The sequence below is a fragment of the Corythoichthys intestinalis genome, chromosome 2, assembly GCF_030265065.1.
Source record: "Corythoichthys intestinalis isolate RoL2023-P3 chromosome 2, ASM3026506v1, whole genome shotgun sequence".
NCBI classification, from domain to species: Eukaryota; Metazoa; Chordata; class Actinopteri; order Syngnathiformes; family Syngnathidae; genus Corythoichthys; species Corythoichthys intestinalis.
The window spans coordinates 36,197,647-36,218,791 of NC_080396.1; the positions used below are offsets into that span (position 1 = coordinate 36,197,647).

Consider the following 21,145-nt stretch of genomic DNA (forward strand, 5'->3'; position numbering starts at 1 on the left):
TTGAATTATGGATGAGTGGGCCTTTTGGTCGAAAACAACATTTATTCAGCGTTGTTCCCATATTATTAATAATGGAAATGACATTTAGGTTTTGTAAGGATTTCAACGTTGAAGCAACATTAATTGAGGGTGCAAAAATGACGTTGATTCAACGATATAAGATCGACACCGGAACGTTGATCCAACATCTTTTCAATGTCGGTCTGCTATCTGGGTACAGTGGGCAACTATTCAAACGTTGACACTAAAGACCTGAAGCACTATATAAAGCAAGAGACTATTGTTGGGTCATTAACTTAACTTCAGTATTAACAATTGTTATCATAGACATAAAATCTAAATTAAAATTCGTTCATTCGCCCCTCCCAGTAAAAATGGATTGGACGTCTAGCGCTGTCAATGGCAACCAATGATTTTAATGAATGCCCAGTATAAGATATGCAATACCAGTTGAAGCCTAGAAATTGGAAAACAACTGTCCAAAATAAAATGTAAGTAGGTAAACCATGATCATGGACGACTGTTTCAAAATGTAGGACAATGATGCAGTTTCACCTGTTTTGAAATATATGTTGCATGTGTTTAACACATTATAATCAGGGGCAACCAATGTGCATCCCTGAATTTAATGAATCCTCGGGTGCAAATGGGACAAGTGTAGTAATTTTCAAAATCAAAATAAAATTTCAAAATGAAGATTTAACATATTAGGGCACACACACACACACAAAAATCAAAACCTATCGGGCCCATTGTGAAAAAGTAATTTCACCCCTGAAATGAATAATGGGTATTACCCTTAGCAGCAATTTAAAAAATCATTTTTTAAGATAATTAATGATGAGTCACATGGCTGCAGAATTTTTAGCCCACTCTTTTTTGCAGGTTTGTTTAAACTCTTCCATAATGGATGGTTTTCTAGTATGACCTGGTCATTTGCAGTAACACCACAGCATCACAAGATTTACATCCAGAATTCAGATTGGCCACTCCAAAACCTTTTTGTTTTTCGAGTCTTTCAGAAGTGGACTTGCTGGTGTTTCAGATCATTATTTTCTTGCCTTGTGATCCAAAAGCGTGAGTTAGAGATCACTAATTGATGGCTGGAGTTCTTTCAGGATTGTCTGGTAGACAGCAGAAATCATTGTTTCATCAACCACAAGTTGTTCTGAGGTAGTAAAGCAGCCCCAGACCATCACACCATGCTTTACTGTTGCCAGTTTTTTGTTTTTGTTTTTTTTAAATCAAATGCTGTGCCTTTTTAACACCAGCTGTAACGGGCTGCAAACCTTCCAAAATGTTACATTTTTGACATGTCAATCAACAGAATGTTTTTCCAAAAGTCTTGAGGATGATTAGTAATATTTTTGGCGGATGTGAGAGAAACCTTAATGTTTTTTGAGTTGTTTGCATCTGGGAAATATTGGTATGATGAATTGAAACCTTTGCATAAGATATACAGAATAAAATTAACGCGGAAATCAAGAAACAGTTGTTTCACTGCACTGTAGTGGTGGCAACATCATGATGTGATCATGTGAGAATGCTTTTCTTCAACACGGACAAGGAAGCTGGTCAGCATTGATGAGATGGCACTAAATACAAGCCAATCCTGAAAGAAAACCTGATGAAGGTCCCAAAAGGCTTCAGCCTGAGAAAGTTGTCTAGAATTTTTGCATGTGTGTATGGCTCATGCTAATTTAACTTGATGACTAACCATGAAGACGTATCTCCCTGAAAATCCTTTTGTGATTTAACTAAAATTAATGTAATTGTTGGCATTTATCAAAAAATAAATGTTCATAAGTAATACTTCCAAACTTTTAATAACAAAATGTAGGCCATAGATTTTTGTCAATTCACTTTACCGTTAATTCGACCTGAGGACACACACATTGAAATACATTCCTGTCCAGGATGTGGCGGTAGATGTTCACAAAAACAAGCAGTCTGGTTGTTTTCCTGGTCTTTATTGCGCCATTATTGTTACTACAGGCATAATGAACATGCAGTTGTATCAGATAGTGTACTGTCTTGTTAAAACACTTAATTACTCGACATTATATTCGCAAACAGCAGTACAATAAGCTAACTTAGTTAGCTTAGCTAGCTAACTACAGTGGTGTTGTGGGTTTATGAATCGTGTCGACGTATGTAAACCATACAAATACGTTCGATACCCATAATAACAAAAATACGAAAGACAACGCCAAAAATTAGCAAAGTCAAGTCCTTGAAATTCATATCCGTCCGAGGTTTGGTCACGTTTAAGTTGTGGTTAGATCAGAATCGCTTCTTTACTCATTGTCCGTCGAGTAGTCTGGAAAGATACCAACTCACTCCGAACTAGTATATCTGATCAATTCATCACCTCTGACCACAACTTTATAGCGTGGAGGCCCTAAAGAAATGTGCTCGTGCTAGTTGCCCATAGCCGCGAAGGCTAAGCAAGCGTTTGTTCCTATCACTTCCGGTCACGGTCGAGCCGCAACTATGACCGGATCAAATAAGATCACTGTGTAGATTTGGTACAAAAATATCACGCATTCAGCATTCACACACATTCGCACTCGCATTTACACTCGCAAACATGCACACACCATGCATACCCTCTCACACGCCATTCATACTGTGTCGGTTTTTTTTTTTTGTCACTTCCACTTCCAGTAAGCAATCCATGAGCTGCATTGCATCATGGGAAAAAGGACTGCCCTTTTAGTTTTTTTTTTTTTTTTTTTCAAAGCGAAATTACCAAAATAATGAGTTGGTTTTTTTATTTATATGTATGGATAAGAAATTTAGTTGAACTTTGTAGCGAGTATGCAGAACAAATAAAACGTTCGAAGCAAAGAAGTTATCATTGTTCACCCTACGTCATCACAGGGTCAGTAGCCATGGTGATACTTCAACAAAAGGATGATTGGTCACATTAATCTAGTCCTGGAATGTCGAAACTTCGGAGAGGCTCAAAACAATGCAAAGAAGCTGCTTAAAACAACATAGACTTAAACCAAGAGAGGACTTCATATTTAGAACAAAGACGTGTATTAAGCAGTTTGCCGCGACGACCTCCAAGTCTGCCTTCTGGTTCCAATTCTGACTCAAGGTTGGTTAGCACGTATGTTTACAATATCAATCATGTACTCAAAACTAATCAATCCTATATCACACTGTGAATGATTACTGTCTGCCCTCCCAAGTCAAAGGAATTTGACGTCCATCGCCGCCAATGGAACCAATAGTTAATTGATGTGTTTGGTCTTTAGTTGGCCAGGCATCCCCCTCTAAAAATGTTAAGAATTGCTTAAATCAATACTGTAATCAAAACTAAAATGAGGAAATATGATTCAAAAACACCAGAATTTACTTTCAAACTCATCCTATCTGAATCCTTTCAGAGACTGAGAAATAAACACTGGTTTGGCTCCAAGTAACACTCTAAAATAGATTTGAATTTTCATAGTATTTAAGTAATTGCTTGCCATTGACAGCAATGGACGTTCAGTTGGTTTAAACCTGGAAGACTGGTTGTGAAAGCTTATATTTCAATCATAGGCGGAGTTTGACTTTTGGGCAGGGGGCTCACAACATGTTGATGACCCTGAAACGCAGTGTCAGCAATTAAAATAACTTTTAAGAATATTTATAATTTTTTATATTTTATATTTATAATAACAAGCTGACAATGAGCCCATCATTTTTTAGGTGAATTCTAAATCAGGCTGCTTAGGCAATACTTTTCGCCAAAATGGTCATCCATTGAATATGGTACGCCCGCCGGTGTTGTGCCAATGTGGTTACCCCAGTCAAAAATTGTATCCCCTAGGCGGAGCCATATGGAGGTAGATTAGTGTCTTTATTATTCAATCAAAAAAAAGTTGCTCAATGAAAATATATATTTTCAACCAAAAAAATGTCGCTTCATTTAAAAAAAAAAAAAAGGGGGGGGGGTTAATTCAAAAACAAATTTGAAATTTAAAAAACTTTAAAAATAAAAATAAAAATTTTTAAATGCATGTGAAAGCTATTTTTCTTTGATATTTTTTGGGTTTGTTTTTTTTGATTGAATGAAGCAACTTTTTTGATTTAAGTAATGTTGATTTGTCTTTGGGCCACATTTTGGCTAGGACAATTTTGTCTTTATTATTCAATCTAAAAATAAATAGCTTAAAAAAATATATAGATTTTCAAAAAGAAAATCACTTCAATCAGAAAAAAAGAAAAATGTCAATCATAGAAAAAAAGAAAAATGTCAATCATAGAAAAAGTTTTTGAATGCGAAAAAAATATTTGAGATTGAAAATTTTACATTTGAACATTTCATTGTTCATAGAAAAAGTTTTGATTGAAGCAGTCCTTTTTGTGTTTGAGCAACATTATGATTAGGACATTTGTGTCTAAATCATTCAATCTCCAAAAAAGTTGCTTCAATACGAAATATACAGTATATATATTTTCAATCAAAGAAAAAATTTTCAAAATATTTTTTTTCTCAATTTTTTTCAAATTTTTAAAAAAAAATTATAAGCAAAGCAAATGCCCATCTAAGGTGCTCAAAAAATGATTTTGACCCTTTACAAAAATTTTTTGTTGTTGTTCATTTCTTTCATTTTTGTTGCAGTTTTATTGCTTTAAACTTTTATATACGGTATATAGGTCAATTACATGCAATGCCATGTTTCGGCCACCAGGCGGGGCCTGGCCTCCCTGCCCCCCCTTAAAATCCGCTTATGATTTCAATGCCATTAATGGTACTACACATCCAAACCATTATGACTGGGAGGGGCATATGACCTCCCAGTCAAAATGGATTGGACGTGTAGCACCGTCAATGTCAGACAATGAGCTTTTAAAAAAAAAAAAAAGAAAGAAAGAAAAAAGAAAAAAGGAATGAAAATTATAATCCATGGATGAAAAGGTTAAAAATCGAAAATAATACACAAGAATCTTCCAATTGTAAAAACATAAACCAGGACTGAGTGTGTACATTCACATATGAAGGAAATACTGTTCTCCATATTGAGACTGTTCTGAGAGGAAATTGTTTTACATACACGAGCGTACAGTTACAAGTTATTTTGCTGTCTTATATGCAGATACTAGAAAGACTTTGGCAGTAAACCTTTGGTACCCTGAAAAACAGACAAGATTTCAAGGATTCGTGGATCACACTGTACATGTGCATCTGGTCTGGACAAGGCAATAGACATGTACACACACTGCTGCATTGTTCGTTGTCATTAAAGGCAGCTATAATGCTGAGGGACTCCAAATCCTATTGGCGGACACCTGCTGCAATGTCAAAGGTGGGCACCATCTCTTTCAGTTTTTCAATGCAACCAAAACATAATGGTTCCTCCAATTTGGTCCACAATTCCCAGGGTCTGGTGTAACTTTGATTTGGTCAACTTTTACAACCATATTCCTCAATAAATCCCAAACATTCACTATTATAAAACCTAATGTTTATCATCATAAAACCTTTGGTATAGATTTTCCACACATTTTCTTGTTTTTCTGCAAGTTGTTCAAATCCGTAGCCGACCATTAATGGACTCTTATGAAAGTACAGTGGACTGGTAATAGTGGCGTGCTATATTGGATTTAAGCTGCATTTGCGTCCAAGCCAATTAACTAATCCAGTATCCTTTACCGCATGGGGGCTGGTGAGGTCATCTAGAATGGCGTAATCAGATTGGAGCGTCTACTACAAGGTGACACTAAATGTAAGTCCCACGTCGACAACAATACAGCCGAGTCCACGCATTGTGAAGAATCAGACGGAAGAGAGGATGTGAGGAGGTGGCTTGGCCTTGTCTTTTTTTCCTCCACAATGGACTAAAAAAAAGACACTGGACAAAAAGAGACAAGCTCCGCCTTCTATACCATGGCGGACTCCCATGCAAGCAAAGTGAGTGGTTGAAATTTGCGGCTCACGGGTTTGAGTGGTGGTCAACAGGCCACACACTGCGATCACATGACTATCTGTACTGCTTTTTAGTAAGGATTCTTGAACTTTTCTCGGATAAAATGATTTGAATTGTCATTGACAATTGTAACAGATGGACAGGAATGTATTTCGACAGTTCCAACATTGCTGATGTGAACTGCCATATGAGAGTAAGAATGTTAATTAAAATTTTGGATAGTTGAACTGAACTACTTGTTTGTTTTATATTACATTACAGTTGATTTTTGTGGCAAATTGTCTTAATAGACGACAGTCACAAGGGAAAGAACATAGGTAGGAAGTAAGCGTTGTGTCATTGTTCATTGTGCTCGCTGGTGATGATGACTATTTGTCATGTGGATGATTAACAAACCAGGGTTGCATCTGTTGACTGTGATTTAGTGCTCTTGTGGCATTTAATTTAGAAGGCTTCTTCTTCCTATTTTTTTTTACATTTCCAAGGGCATGACAAAACAGTGACCAAGTAAAGAGCAGCACTACTATGAGCTCAGTGTAGACAACCAAGCTTTTCACGCTATCATTTAGGAAGAGTTTCCTTGCATTCATGTTTACTTGCAGTTAATAGCTTGTTGTTCTGGTCTCTAGCCACAGCTTGTGACCAAAGGTGAGGGTGGGAAAGACTGGCTAGTAAATCAAGATATTTGCAAATTACAGTAGCACATGCAAGATATCCTCCCACGAAGTAGAAAATGTGTTCCCATGCTTTTATTCATCCAATAGAGTTTGCAGTAGTGCTTTATCATCTATGCTCTTCCTTGAGTGCTGAATTGCTCATTGACTATGCTAAGCTATGGAGAAAGTGACCATTTTTGGTAATTTCTTTTTTTGACACGTAAGACCTTTAACTATGGAATCGCAGGAGTGCCAAAATTTAAAATAAAATAATTAATAAATATAAAGAGAAATAGATGAACAAACAAATACATGGAAAATATAAAAGTATACTTTGTCATTGCCTTTTGGTCGTTGAAAAACACAAACGGAAAAAAAACAATGACAATGACTTTCACTTTTTGTCATTGAAAAACAAAAGGGAAAAACAATGGCATTTTTTTTGCTCTTTGCCTTTGATTTTTCAATTTCCCTTGTCATTGTCTTTGCCTTTTGTTTGCCTTTGTTTTTACCAAAAGGAATGGTCTGTCAACCAAAAGTGGTTGGAAGGGGCTTTCATAACAGGAACAGTAGTTGATGAAGGGGGGGTGTATCCCATGCAATTTTTGATTGATTATTTATTTGGAGAGATATGGAAATATTTTCACAACTGCTTAGAGAAGCAGCTGGCTGGCTGGATGGGTCGCCGCAGCCAACTACCCCATCACCAAGACAATCAAATTTAATGTCGTCGATAACTAACCGTTTCCTGTTTGGAAAACCCCTCCCAGCACCATTTGATTGACAGACCATTCGTTCCAGTAAACACAAAGACAATGACAAGGGAAATAGAAAGATCAAAGAAAAAATATTGCCATTGTTCTTTCCATTTGTTTTTCAATGACAAAAAGTATGATTCAGCAAAGGAAAAACACACTTACTTAAATGCAGTACAGTATATTGAAATATGAAAGAAACGTTGCACTGTTTGTATAAAACTATTATGTTTTTAGAAAGGATACAGCTCGTTATGTAGTAACAACATAGTAGAAGGTTACCGTATTTTTCGGACTATAAGTCGCACCTGAGTATAAGTCACACCAGCCATAAAATGCCCAACGAAGAGGAAAAAAAAATATATAAGTCACACCTGAGTATAAGTCGCATTTTTGGGGGAAATTTACTTGATAAAGTCCAACACATAGAACAGATATGCCATCTTCAAAGGCAATTTAAAATAAAAATAGAGAACAACATGCTGAATAAGTGTACAGTATGATATGATGCATGAACAACCTAATGCGAACGTGGCCGGTATGTTAACGTAACATAGCTATTAAGAGTTATTCCGATAACTATAGTGTAAAGAACATGCTAACAAGTTTACCAAACCATCAGTGTCACTCCAAAAAAACAAAATAACATTTGAAATGATACAATAATTTGTTAATAATTTCACACATAAGTCGCTCCTGAGTATAGGTCGCACCCCCAGCCAAACTATGAAAAAAACTGCGACTTATAATCCAAAAAATACTGTAGTTGTGGAGAAAAAAACCTGAAGGGATAGAGAAAAACTGAGAACAGTTTTGGATTCCATACCCAATAACACATGTCAAACCTAAAACAATTGATTTTTGTTTCAAATTATTTCCCAGTATAATTAAGTTAGTATTTTTATGTCATTCTTTAAAACATTTGGTATTGTATTTGAAAGCAAAAGACAAGAGCTACTACTATAAATGTACCTGTGTAATCTGTCTCAGTCTTTCTTCTTTCTCCATGTGAGAGTCAGGCGAAGCCCGTTTCACTTCCTGGATCCATGAAAGCTGGCTTCTCAAACAGTTGGAGGACAATGTGACAAATATGCTGGGCAATCTCAAATTCATGCAATTGATTGACTAAAGTAGTACTGGCATTTAAATACGTTTGAGATCAGCTATTTTGCCTACTTGCTGTAAATATCAGCTTATAATCACATTTTTCAACAACTGCAAATCATAATTTCTGCTAGGATGCACTTGATCAAAACATTGCCTTGCGCTTGAAAGCAAGCTTCAAACCAGTGTCATTTCTCTAGATATGTTGTTGTTGCGTATAGAATTTTAAAAAGGAAGACGATCTTCATATGTATATATTTTACAGAGATTTCGTGCTATTAAATTTTCTCATGCAAAACAAAATTGTAATCAAAACGTGCCCACCAACACTGACGTATTCATTCGCTTGCAACATTATTTTCGTGATAAGCTGTTGTAAATTAGATTGACCATAATTCAAATAAAATCACATCATATATTATTTTTATTTTTAATGAGTGTGTACCGATGCTGATTTTCTTCAAGATATGTTTTGACGATACCGATCCCATGACCATGTTTTTTACCAGTAAAAATAACGCAAAAAATAATGTAACCAGTAAATGATAAGTCATAATTTTTGTATATGCAGTGAGCCCTGATTGTACCTTCTTAAGAAATGGTTTGTTTACAAATATTACATGATATTTTGTTTCTATCATTAATTTCTAAAGAGAATTAGTCCCACTCAGCGGACATGTTTGCCTTGTGGTTTAATTTACAGCAGCCGAAAAGCACGATTATACTAAAAACATACGGAACTACTGGATCGGATCTGACCTTGTGACCAAATCCGACACTGTCCGACACTCCAAAATTAGCTGCATCGACGGCTGATACTGAGTATTGGATCAGGACATCACAACTAGTATTTAGTGCGATGATTTTTTTTTTTTAATCTTTTGGAGGAGGGGGTGCGTTTGTACATGTCTTATCCCAGCAAGATGAGTTGTGAGAAGCTGAAAGCACTTGCATCCTGTGATGACCAATTTGTCCTGACTGCAGGAGAGATGTTACATCACTCTTGTATTGCATGCGAGTATTCTAGCTTACATGTTCACGTCATTAACTCAAACCATCTAATCAGTCGTGTTTGTTCTGGTAAGAAAGATTACCATTTTTATTAGACTAACATTTTTCCCCCTGTCACACCCTCCCTGATGCATTCCCAGAAAGCGGGATATGGACACCAGCAAAAAGGTAAACTGAGACGCAAATATGCAGTCATCTTAAAGCACTATTGAAATCCTCATGAATAGTGAGAGCTCTCATTTTAAAAAATGATAACGCTTTTATGCTATCGTTTTTATCCATACTTACAATAATATTAACTTAGTTGAAAAGATTCAAACTAAGCCAAGCACTCATACCAAGTATTCATTTCAAGGGATAAAAAATGTATTTGTAAATTTTTTACGCAGAAAAAATATCTGACATTTCCATTAAGATATTCCTAATTTTTTATTTTCTAAATCGTTTTACTGATTGATTGTTACAATTGTTAGCCATTTCATTGGGTACAATTCGGTGCCAGAATGAGTGGTAAGGAGTCTGGACGCAATATAGTAACACCAATTGCAAGAACTGTTGTCCCATAAATTTTGTTTAAAAGAATGAACATATTTTATCTTTTTTTTTGTACAGTACAGTATTGTCTTTTGATTGCTTTTATGTGAAAAGGGCATTTTTCGTGTAATTTTTTATTTTGAGTGGTGATTATATCCAAAATGGTCATCAAATGTCTAATGTATTTAGATTTGAAATCATATATTCTCCATATTTTTTATGTAGAATGTTGTCAGGGAGTGATAGAAACATGTTGGACTTTCTCAGACACGTCACTAAGCCACACACAGACTCTGAGTCAAGGCGCAGCGGACAGCAGCGGCGATACTCACCTACGGAAACTCAACGGCTCTTCTGCAGAGGTACCAAGCTACCAGAACTTGCATCGGGAGCTGCTGCTCAGCCACAAGCGGTAGGTACGCGTTGCCAAGTGCCACCGTTCTTTTCGTTTATTTGCGCCAAGATGTAACTCTTCCACGGTGGCTGCAGGGGCCTTGTGCTGGAGGAGAAGCCGGAGCTGAAGCGTGTGCTGGAGCAGCGGCGGCTGGAGTTGCACAGAGAGCAGGAGATGGCTCAGCAGGGGCCTTCTGACCTGGAGACGGAGCTCCGCAAGAGACAGCAGAAGCTACGAGAGGTCAGGAGAGTTTCGTAAATAGATAGAAAAGCATTCTCCTTAGAAGCTGTGGTAAGGAACAATTGCGTTTCCAGCAAGCCACACCTTATTGACAGCGACGTCAAATTCATTTTAACTGGAAGGGGTGGCAGGAATACAGTAATTCATAGGGCATTTGTGTAAGGACTAGCGAGAACTTCATCCTTGGACTCTATGGAGACATCTACATTAAGATGGATAAGTTGGCATTTCGCACCCAGTAATAACCTCCTAAAACAACAATGTTTTTTTCCAAAATTCTTGAGATGAGAATGAGAGAATCTGTTAATTCATTCCTTGTCTTTTGATCTGTTCTATAATTCCATTAACAGTAGCAAAAGGAATTTGAACATTTTCAGCAGTTTTTTCACTGGTTGAGACCAGTTTCTAATTGTCCAGCAATGTGACCTCTTTGAAGATCTGACAGTTCTGCTGAATTTTTTGTACCTGGTTACTCTTTATTCTAATATTTAATATGATGGAATGGGACATTACACCGCTGAAAACATATTAAGATTAGATGACACATAATTTAGTTTTAATTTGCCTAATTTCCTACCTGCACCTCTCTGTATATTGTGTCACCGTCAGTGCGTTTTAACATAAGATGTTACTGATGATCCTTGTGCAAAATGAATATGATCAGCGTGTCTTAAACCACATAAATATTATTAAATCGAATAGAGAACACCTTTATTGGAAAATATCGCTCTACCCAGCTTCTCGGCTGGAGCCAATTCAGTTCAGAGGCATTTCAATTTTGACACTCTTGGAGTGGATTTCAACAGGATGAGCATCTGGCATAAAACCGATGCCCAAAAAAATACAGATGTCCCAAAAAATCCTTTCCACTGATAATACCTTCCACTCCACATTTGGAGAGAAGGGTCCAAGCTGCGGCCAGCACTACTCACCAACCTCACCTCCTGCCTCTCTTCTCAATGACTATTTAGATCAAGCTTTATCGTCCGCCAACCGCACCCTCTGCTTTCAACGACCAATCAGATCAAACGTTCATCATTCGCCAACCACGCCCCCTGCTTTCATCGACACAAACCCTTACCCACATACTTCTCAAACAGTGGGGTTCAGAGCAATACAGGGGGTGGCGCATGTGACCTCTGGGAACATACTATTTTTTGCCGTACTAGAATAATGTGTAATTGCACATCCACTCAGTGGGTGGCAGTGGCGCTCTCATATTCAGAGTGTGAGCAGTATTTTTTAACCAAACAAGAGTACACAACAAAGAGCACTAGAGATATGAAGAGCTCCGATGAGGAAATATGACGGAGCGTATGTAGCGTTTGGCTTTTGGCTTTGACTTTTAATACAGTGGTAGACGAGGATAGACCAGTCTGTTACTGTGTCTATAAATGTTTGCAGCGGACAGCGGGAAGCCAACTCAATTAAGACTTCACTTAAAGACATTAGACCCCAATCACATGGATTATTGATTGTTTTCAGCGAAAACGTGTCAAATATTGCCAGCATTCGACCCGCTACGTCCATGTTACATCAGTAAACCAGCGAGCACTGTTAGCATCATAGAAGTTTGCATACCAAGTTGCTCAGTGCAAAATAACCCCACGGCAGAGCAAAGGAGCTGATAATGCCTGCAGCAAAAATATAAACTGTCCCTCCGTCCAACAACATTTTGTCCTATGAATTTTTGTTTTTTCGGTCAAATTGTTTGGCATATTGTCCTCATGCATTAATGTTGGTAATCAATTTGAATTTATAGGATATTACCCCGGTGCTATCATCACTCCACTGGGTTCCAGTCCATTTTAGAATTGATTTAAAACTTTTACTGTTTGTTGTCAATTCTATTAATGGCCTGGCTCCTTCTTATTTATCGGAAATGTTAACCTTCCGTAACTCTGGCAGGACTCTGCGTTCTACCGGCCAGCTTCTTTTACATGTTCCGAGGTCGAAACTTGAATAATGGGGTGACCAATCTTTTGCGGTTGCTGCCTCCAGGCTGTGGAATAGCCTTCCCCTTGAAATTCGCACCACTACGAAATTAGATGTTTTTAAGCCTCGGTTAAAAACACACCTTTTTAGACCCGCCTTTTCCCCCACGTTAGGATAGCCTGGTTTTATTGCTTAAGGGTTTTTAATGTTTTGGGATTTTATCGGTTTTATTGTTTTATTTGCTGTCTGACTTTTATCGTGTTGCGCTGTTTTTGTTTCATTTTCTTTTTACTTAAAGTCATTGTTTAATACTTTCCTGCCTTTTATTTATCTTGAGCCATGTTTTTTTTGTAAAGCACTTTGAGGGCCTTTCGGGTTTTGTAAAGGGCTATATACAGGGGTGCACATAAGTGGTCCGCATGCGCGCATGCGCACTAGACGCAGACAAACGCGCTGGCCCTCAACGGGTTCCATACGCTTTTGCGTACCGATGGCTGACCACTGTATTTGCGGCGGACACGAGAAAATCACTTCTCAAAATGTCAAAGAGGCAGGCCCCACTGAGTAATTATTTCCGTGTTCCCCTGCTCCCGTTAAAAGACAGACAGACGACAGAGATGTCACTGGAGCTACCGGGAAAAAAAGGACTTTTGCTGAAAAGTGGCTGCAGGAGGTACCATGGCTAGAAGCAAATGTTGCTCGCACGGAAATGTGGTGCAACATTTGCCGGGAGAATCACAATGTCGTTAATAAGAGCAGCACATCTTATGTAGGGTCAAAGAATTTTAGCCATCCAAACTTTGAATAGCACGAAAAAAAAACAGCATGTGGCAATTAAGCAAACTATCGATGTCAGACAGGACCCCACTCGCCCTATGGACAAGTGGCGGAAAAAAGTTATTGAAGAACAGCGCCATGCACTGACAAACGTGTTTTTGCTCGCATTTCACAAAGCTAAACATGCACGTTCAATGAGCTCTTATGAGGAGGACATCCCACTTTTACAAAGGCTTGGAGTTAATGTGGGAGCCGCATATGAATGCCCTTTATTTTGAATGAGTGCTTTTATGTTTATTTCTTTACATTTCACTTCAAAGTAATGGCACTTTTTTGTGCCAGTTGATGTTAATCAAGCGTTAATTGTTTATATAATTAATTAAAGGTAATTGGCTCTGAGTAAAGCTTGTCATAATTTTATCGCATCAGGCGGGTAGGCTCTCAAGCTCAATGAGGACCAAGTCACATCTCCAGGTCCTCCTCTGAGAACCTGGGCAAAAAAAATATGTGCACCCCTGGCTATATAAATAAATTTGATTGATTGATTGATTGATTGATTGATTGATTGATATTATTTCTTATTGATTTTTCTAAGTACCTTGTGTGTATTTTTACAGTTTGAATGTGACTTTTTTAAAATTCAGGCACATTGATGGTAATGTTAAATGGTGTTATACTTGTATAGCACCTTTCCACCTTTCAAGGCCCTCAAACGCTTTAACCTACTTGTGACACATCACCAGGAGAAACGTTGGGTTCAGTATCTTGCTCAAGGATATGTAAGCCATGTCTACATGTAGCAGGGTATTTGGCGAAAAAAGGAATAACTTTTTCTACGGTTTGGCCTGTCATCCACACGCACACGCACATTTAAACGAGGGTCCTTAAAACTGCCCCCAAAGTAAAGATGTGTGAATTCTGCGTTTGTGGCCCCATCATGTGGATACTGAAAACCGAAGATTTAACTTTGGAAATGGCTACTTAAAGCGGAAATGTGAAGTAAGGTTGGCCAACCATGTTTTTGAATAATATCAATGGCTAAACAATTATAAGCATATTTTCGTTATTTTTTTTAACGCAACCCTTCCAGATTCTTTGTTTAACCCATAGCAAAACCCTTGACAACGAAAATGCTTTTCTTCGGCAATCTTCGGAAATGACATCACACCTAGAAGTGCGAGGGAAGTCCGCCATAAAACAGTATTGTGTGTTGCATTGTTTCTCGGTAAGATGCCACAGCGGTGTGTGGCGATGTTTTGTTCTCACTCTAACGAAAAGTTGTTTGAGTGGCCAAAGGATAGCAGGGCACATAAATGGACATCTTTCGTTCTCACAAAGCGAATGAATTTCACGCCATCATTGAGTAGTGTTCTCTGCTACAAACACTTTGAAGATGCCTGCTTCCTTAACCGGTCTGCTTATGATCAAGGATTTGCCAAAAAGTAAGTGTGATTTTTGTATAGATGACTGATGACTTTGTCAAAGCAAAGCTGCCAATTGTTGTGGAATGTACAGTAGAAGCTAGCGACGTTAGCCAAAAGCCAACTCGTGGCAATCCCCGATCATAGTTGTTGTTGTGTTCGCTAGGTTAAGCGTGTTTTAATTGTGCGTCATCTACGATCTTGTCCGAAAGGGTTAAAATCCACTGTCAATCGGGAAAGGGGTGTGGATGTGCATATAAGCGGGTCTGCGTTGCAGTTAATTCACATTCACGTTGCCGTAAGAGACACACACCGCCGGTGAGTTTGTGCACATTTATTTGTATTTGTATTATGTATTTCCACCTTCATGCTTCAAGCATTGCATTGCATTTGTACGGTTCGGCGTTTCTTTCACGGTGATCGCTTGATAGCCTTCTAGTTTGTGTTTTACGAGAGCCGCTGACAGGTGACAACTCGCATGTTGACATTGAGTCAATCTCGCAGCGAATCAGCGAGCGGCTCAAGTCACGCAGTGAATCATGGAAAATGTAGTCTCGGGACAACACTGAAGTGGTGCTTTGTAATCTGTTCGCTTGTGTGAAAAAATTACATTTCCTCACGCCATTAGAAGCCACTTCCTGCCGAGAGCCCCAAGCTGTGTTTGTACTGTTAGCTCCATGTGTTAATAAAGAAAACAAAGTTGTCAGCACGTTGTGTGTTCGATACCTTTGTCAACAAAAAGCTCATAACAAGACACTATGCACGATCCGTTTAAGAGAGGCTGGGACTGGAAGTAGTAGTAGCTGGTAGTACGAGGCGAGGCGGAGATGAGCGAGAAGCAAAACTTCGCGGTCGAATGTGAAGGCAGTCCGCTATTATTTTGTTTTCTTATTGTTGCCACAATAAAGTGGAGAAAGCCATCAACGACTCATCTCCTTCTTACCCCCCAACGTTTTTATATTATTATTTTATATGCACGAGAGTTGCCGGATCTGCCAAAATGAACATGAAGTCTGGTTATTATTTTTTAAAACAATGTCATCAGATAAACAAAAACATAAAATTATGTACAAATGCCTGCATCTTCAAATCATGAAAATAATAACAGCCTATATCTTACCAATCTTGTAATCTCGATGGGTCTTGTCTCCATTCCATGTCAGGTAGTCTAGGCACATTGTTTGCATCCTGATTAGCGTCTGGCTAATACATGTTAGGTCCAACTTAAAGTTCCAACCTCCTCTTCTTCCTCCAACTCTTCAAAAACTTGGATCTCCTCCCTTGCGCTCGATCTATCGCTTATATCGCTGTTTGAATCATTTTTATGAAGGGCTTTGTATGGCGGCCGTATGTATGGAGCGCTGCCATCGCTGTTCTCGGTGTGACGTATCGCTTCCGGGTTCGTCCCCTTTCAGGCTCGAACTTCGTAAACGCAATTATTTTGTCAAATATACAACATATAAATTATTTCTTCATGCTTTATTTGTTGGACAATGTTTAATTACTTTAATTGTGACCCTATTTGGCATGTCATGAAATTACTTAACATTTCTGCTTTAAGGATACTCAAGAATACTTAGACGAGTTCATCATGGCGGAGAATCGAACCCACAACCTCTGATGTGCTTTGTCTTCTTTGTTATAGACAAAACAATGTTAATCAAGTTATACTTTGTTGTAAGTTGATCTATATTACCTTTTTTCTTTTATATTAAAAAGGTCACAATGTTATGCAGAGGTGTACTTCTTTCATTGACATGGTACTATTTAAAGTGGCGGCAGAGAGTTGGGGGGCGCGAAACATTTAAGTCTTCCCGGGGGGGGCGAAACAAAAAATAATTGAGAAGCACTGCCATACCGTAACCTTAAACCCTTTTCTGTGTTTTGGGACATGGAAGTCACAAAAAAGCGGTGTAGAAGGATGGGCCAGTACTGTGGGCCGCAGTGGGACCTACTTGCATTTGGAAGGAAGCAAACTATTCTGCTTTAAAGAATCCATGAAGGGGAGTTTATCTTTTTGTTGCCATAACACTTATCTCAGTTGTGCTACTTGAAACAAAAAAAAGTTTAACATTGTGTCCATGACTTTAGTCATGCATTATTTTAATATTTTTGGTTGGGATCTTGGCATTGAGCTTTCATCATAACTTTGAGAATTTCCCATAAAATATAGGGAATGTCATCTTTAATTTTTATTTGTGACAATTACAACTTCTTCAGCAACCACCATTATCTTGTCAGCTTATTGTCATAGTCCTGCTACTGATAGAGAGTGACTAAACGGAGCTGTTTTTTAATCTTTACAGTACGAGCAAGAGGAGATCAGGCAGAGGGAGAATCAGCAGAAGATACCCGAGTTTGTTCGTGTGAAGGACAACCTAAGACGCACGCAGATGTTCGAGCAGTGACGTCCCTTCCATGCAGCCTCCATTGTTGCATGTCATACACTGGGTTTCAAATTGTGTCTTGTGTGTCCAACTTTGAACAATAAGTCACTTATGCCAGAAAACACAAAAAACCCTATACAGTACATGCAGGTAGTTATCTTTGTGTGTACTGAGGGAGTGACTGAGCTGATGTTTTCTTTCTTTTTTTTTTTTTTTTTTTACTGTCATTCATTATTCCTAACTCATGCAGTTGTATTTACTCCTAAGAAACAATTCCCCCGGCAGACCTTTGCCATGAGGCATTTTCAGGATGATTTGGGATAATACATATAACAAAACATCTGTCAGTATTACTAATTGAAAGGTGTCTGTCACAACTTTTGCTGTTCCCAGAGTGCAGTGAAATAAAGCCTACGGTTCACAGATTCACTCGTGTTTTATTGGACACCATTCAAATGGTTTGGCGATCGATTTGCATGCAGCTCTTCTCCCAGAGGACTTGTGCCTCTTTCACATGGATATGACTCTTTGTTTAATGAGCTGGTCTTTTCATTCCTTCACGGAGTGAGAGGAGAAAGCTGACCATCTGGACGAAGCTTTTCATGACACGCAGGCAGTGAATACCCAAGGGTCCGGTTAAGGCACTAAAGACATTTGGCAAACTGAGGGCAAGCCACTGACTTATATTGGTGCACATCTGATGTATAAGCTGTTTTTCTTTGTACATGTGTAATAATTACCATGTTAATAATTGTTTACGGTCTAAAACTATAAAAGGCTTAAAACGCCTGAAGATTATTTGTGATGACAGGATATCTTAAATTTTAAGAAAGCCATGATAAAATAAAATTATTGGACAGTGACTCTAATTTGCAGCGTTTATAAATGTGAACAATCGAATGTAAATCTGAAATGCCTGTTTTGCTTAGAGCTCTGACAATTCCACAGCAATGTGGTACAGTATTTTTAAGAAATGTGAACTGGAGATTTAACCCCGTAAAGGGCACTCATTTAACTCACTGGCTGCCATTGTTGGAGCTCGATGCCCACTACAGTGTATCACAAAAGTGAGTACACCCCTCGCATTTCTGCAGATATTTATATCTTTTCATGGGACAACACTGACAAAATGACACTTTGACACAATGAAAAGTAGTCTGTGTGGAGCTTATATAATTGACTTAGAAGAAAGCCCGCCCGTCTCATCAGACCATAGGACATGGTTCAGTACTCCATGTGCTTTGTTAACATGTCTTCAGCAAACTGTTTGTGGGCTTTCTTGTGTACCGGTTTCAGAAGAGGCTTCCTCCTGGGGTGACAGCCATGCACACCAATTTGATGTAGAGTGGGGTGTATGGTTTGAGCATTAACAGGCTGACCCCGCATCTCTTCAATCTCTGTAGCAATGCTGACAGCACTCCTGTAACGTGTCACATGACATTTTGGAGGGAAAATGACAAGCAGTATTCAATTTGGACATTTAGGGATGTACGTAGTTTCTATGGGGTGTACTCACTTTTGTTGCCAGAGGTTTAGATATTAATTAAGGCTGCAGCTATCGATTATTTTAGTAGTCGAATAATCGATGAACAAGTTAGTTCGAATAATTGAGTAATCGGATAAGGAACGTGAAAAATTAAAACACCTGAGCTGAACCTCAAACGGTATAAAAAAATAAATAAGGATCTATGTACAACGAAGAAACAATGGCTAACTTACTAGCAAAAGTCCGCTAGCTTAAATGCTATAAAATGCTTTTTTCCCCCCAAAATTCTTAACAAGCAGTTCAGACACATATTCCCACAAAAAAACGGCTAAATATACCTGTAAACTAAATTATGAATGCATTAAAAAAACATTAGCTCATACAAAAACTTAAGTTGGTCTTAACATGGAGCAGCTGGATTCAGCCATGTGAAATGAGGCAGACTAGAGGGCAGTCTATCTACCCAAATCAATAAAACTAAAAGCAAACACTTTCAAAATAAACCATTACAACACCACTTTAATTAAACGAATACTTAAAGTAGCAAAAATTTGAATCTTTTTTCCTAATCGAATACTCGAGTTAATCGATTAATCGTTGTAGTACTAATATTAATGGCTATATTTTGAGGGGAAAATAAATTAACTCTATTATACAAGATGCACACAGACTACTTTTCATTGTGTCAAAGTTATTTTGTCGGTGTTGTCTCATGAAAAGAAATACTTAAATATCTGCACTTACTTTTGTGATACACTGTATGTATATCAACTTCAGGGTAATATTTTAATTAAATTCATTTTGTTTTTATTAACATTTTATCAATGTATTCATTACAAATAGTGTAAATAATCATTAATAAAACATACAGCATGATTATTATTGAGCATGCGGTGCTAGAGTAGTTAGCATATTTGCCTCACAATTGTGAGATCAAGGGTTCAATGCCAGGCTAAGCCTTCCAGTGTTGAATTTGCATGTCCTGCGTGAAACTTGCATGGTAGGCCGATTGAACACTTCAAATTATCTCTTAATAAGTATGAGTGTGTGCTTGAGTGGTTGTTTGTTTCCTTGATCCCTGAGATTGGCTGGTAACTGATTTAGGGTGAACTGCTCATAGGCTAGGTTCATACTGCATGTCTTAATGCACAATTCGGATTTTTTGTCATATCTGTCTTTTTTGCGTCCCCGTTCAGACAGTCTTTGTCCATTGAGTCGGTTAAAGTATTACGCATGCGCGCTAATTTACAGTCCAACACACGCTAAGCAAACTGACCCGCATGCGCAGAAGTATCAAAACAAATGCATCATTCAGATGGTCCCTGGCAAACTTCAGACTGGCCTTCACAGGTGCTGGCTTCTCCAGGGGAACCTTCTGAGCAATGCATGATTTTAAACCATTGCACCATAGTGTTCTACTGACAGTAACCTTTGAAATTGTGCATCCAGCTCTCTTCAGTTCATTGACCAGCTCCTGACGTGTAGTTCTAGGATGAGCACTCGCTTTTCCCATCATGAGTGATGCCCCACGAGGAGATATTTTACATGGAGTCCCAGTTTGAGGTAGATTATCATTCCTATTTAGCCTTTTCTGTTTTCTAACAATTGCTGCAACTGTTGATTTATTATCACGAAGCTTCTTTCCAGCCTTTTCCAGCTTTGTGGAGCTCAACATATTTTTTTCTCTGGTGTCTTTTGAAAGCTCTGTATTCTTGCCCTGTTGGATTATGACTGACTGTAGGGTGCACAGGTGATAATGTTGACCTCAAACGGGTGGTGGGTGGGTGGTTACTCATGGGGTAAAGGTGGACTTCTTTTTAAGGTAGACTGACAACTCTTTGAGTGTCATAATTATTGCTGATTCTCAGGGGTACAAATACTTATGAACCCCAGTAAATTACAAATACATTATTTTAAAAAATCATACAATGTAATAACTGGATTTTTTTAAGATTATGTCTCTATGAGTGGAAATGCACCTATGACTGAAATTTCAGACCTCTACCTATTTTCTAAGTAGGTGAACTTGCAAAATCACAAGGGGTGCAAATACTTCTGATCTTCACTGTATACTAACATCAATGGCAGCCAATGAGTTCAATCAGTTTGAGGAGCAGTCATGAAAGGGTTAGGGTTCCAACCACAAGCGGATTTTAAAGGGTGGCCTGGTGGCCGAAATGTGTCATTGCATGAAACTGACTTTCCGACATATATAAAAGTTGTAAAGCAATAAAACTGCAACAAAAATAAATGAAATGAACAAAAAAATATATTTTTATAATGGGTCAAAATTATTTTTCGAACAGATGATGTGACTAGCACCTTAGACGGCCATTTGCTTTGCGTATAATTTTCACACACACAAAAAAAATAGGGAAGGGCATTTTTATTTTTCAAAAGATTTTTTTCTTTTGTTGAAAATATTTTTTTTTTTTGATAGAAGCAACTTTTTGGGGGATTGAATGATTTAGACACAAATGTCCTACCCCTAATACGGCCCAAACACAAAAAGGATTGC

At 38.1% G+C, this 21,145-nt stretch overlaps 1 protein-coding gene and 1 non-coding gene across 3 annotated transcripts; one reads left to right on the forward strand and one right to left on the reverse strand.

Moving 5' to 3' along the window:
• Positions 1–2,278: 2,278 nt before the first annotated feature.
• LOC130912584 (small Cajal body-specific RNA 2) lies at positions 2,279–2,671 on the reverse strand. The gene has a single exon (XR_009062637.1). It is a non-coding gene; the product is annotated as a small Cajal body-specific RNA 2 (non-coding RNA).
• Positions 2,672–2,819: 148 nt separating this feature from the next.
• zgc:195245 (uncharacterized protein LOC565483 homolog) lies at positions 2,820–20,951 on the forward strand. 2 transcript variants are annotated; one of them, XM_057830489.1, is made up of 6 exons: positions 2,820–3,106; positions 5,097–5,911; positions 9,594–9,621; positions 10,255–10,399; positions 10,477–10,621; positions 17,061–20,951. In XM_057830489.1, the coding sequence occupies exons 2-6, from the start codon at positions 5,888–5,890 to the stop codon at positions 17,160–17,162; spliced, it is 444 nt and encodes a 147-aa protein (XP_057686472.1). In that variant the 5' UTR covers positions 2,820–3,106; positions 5,097–5,887; the 3' UTR covers positions 17,163–20,951. The 2 variants fall into 2 exon arrangements, with proteins under 2 accessions (XP_057686472.1, XP_057686471.1); XM_057830488.1 differs by having other exon boundaries at positions 2,821–3,106; positions 5,097–5,306.
• Positions 20,952–21,145: the final 194 nt, after the last annotated feature.

Coding starts and splice junctions, on each gene's coding strand:
- zgc:195245 (XM_057830488.1), top strand. CDS start 5,178: ATGTGCATCTGGTCTGGACAAGGCAATAGACATGTACACACACTGCTG. Junction 5,307..9,593: donor CACCTGCTGCAATGTCAAAG/GTGGGCACCATC, acceptor ATGCATTCCCAG/AAAGCGGGATATGGACACCA. Junction 10,622..17,060: donor GACAGCAGAAGCTACGAGAG/GTCAGGAGAGTT, acceptor TAATCTTTACAG/TACGAGCAAGAGGAGATCAG.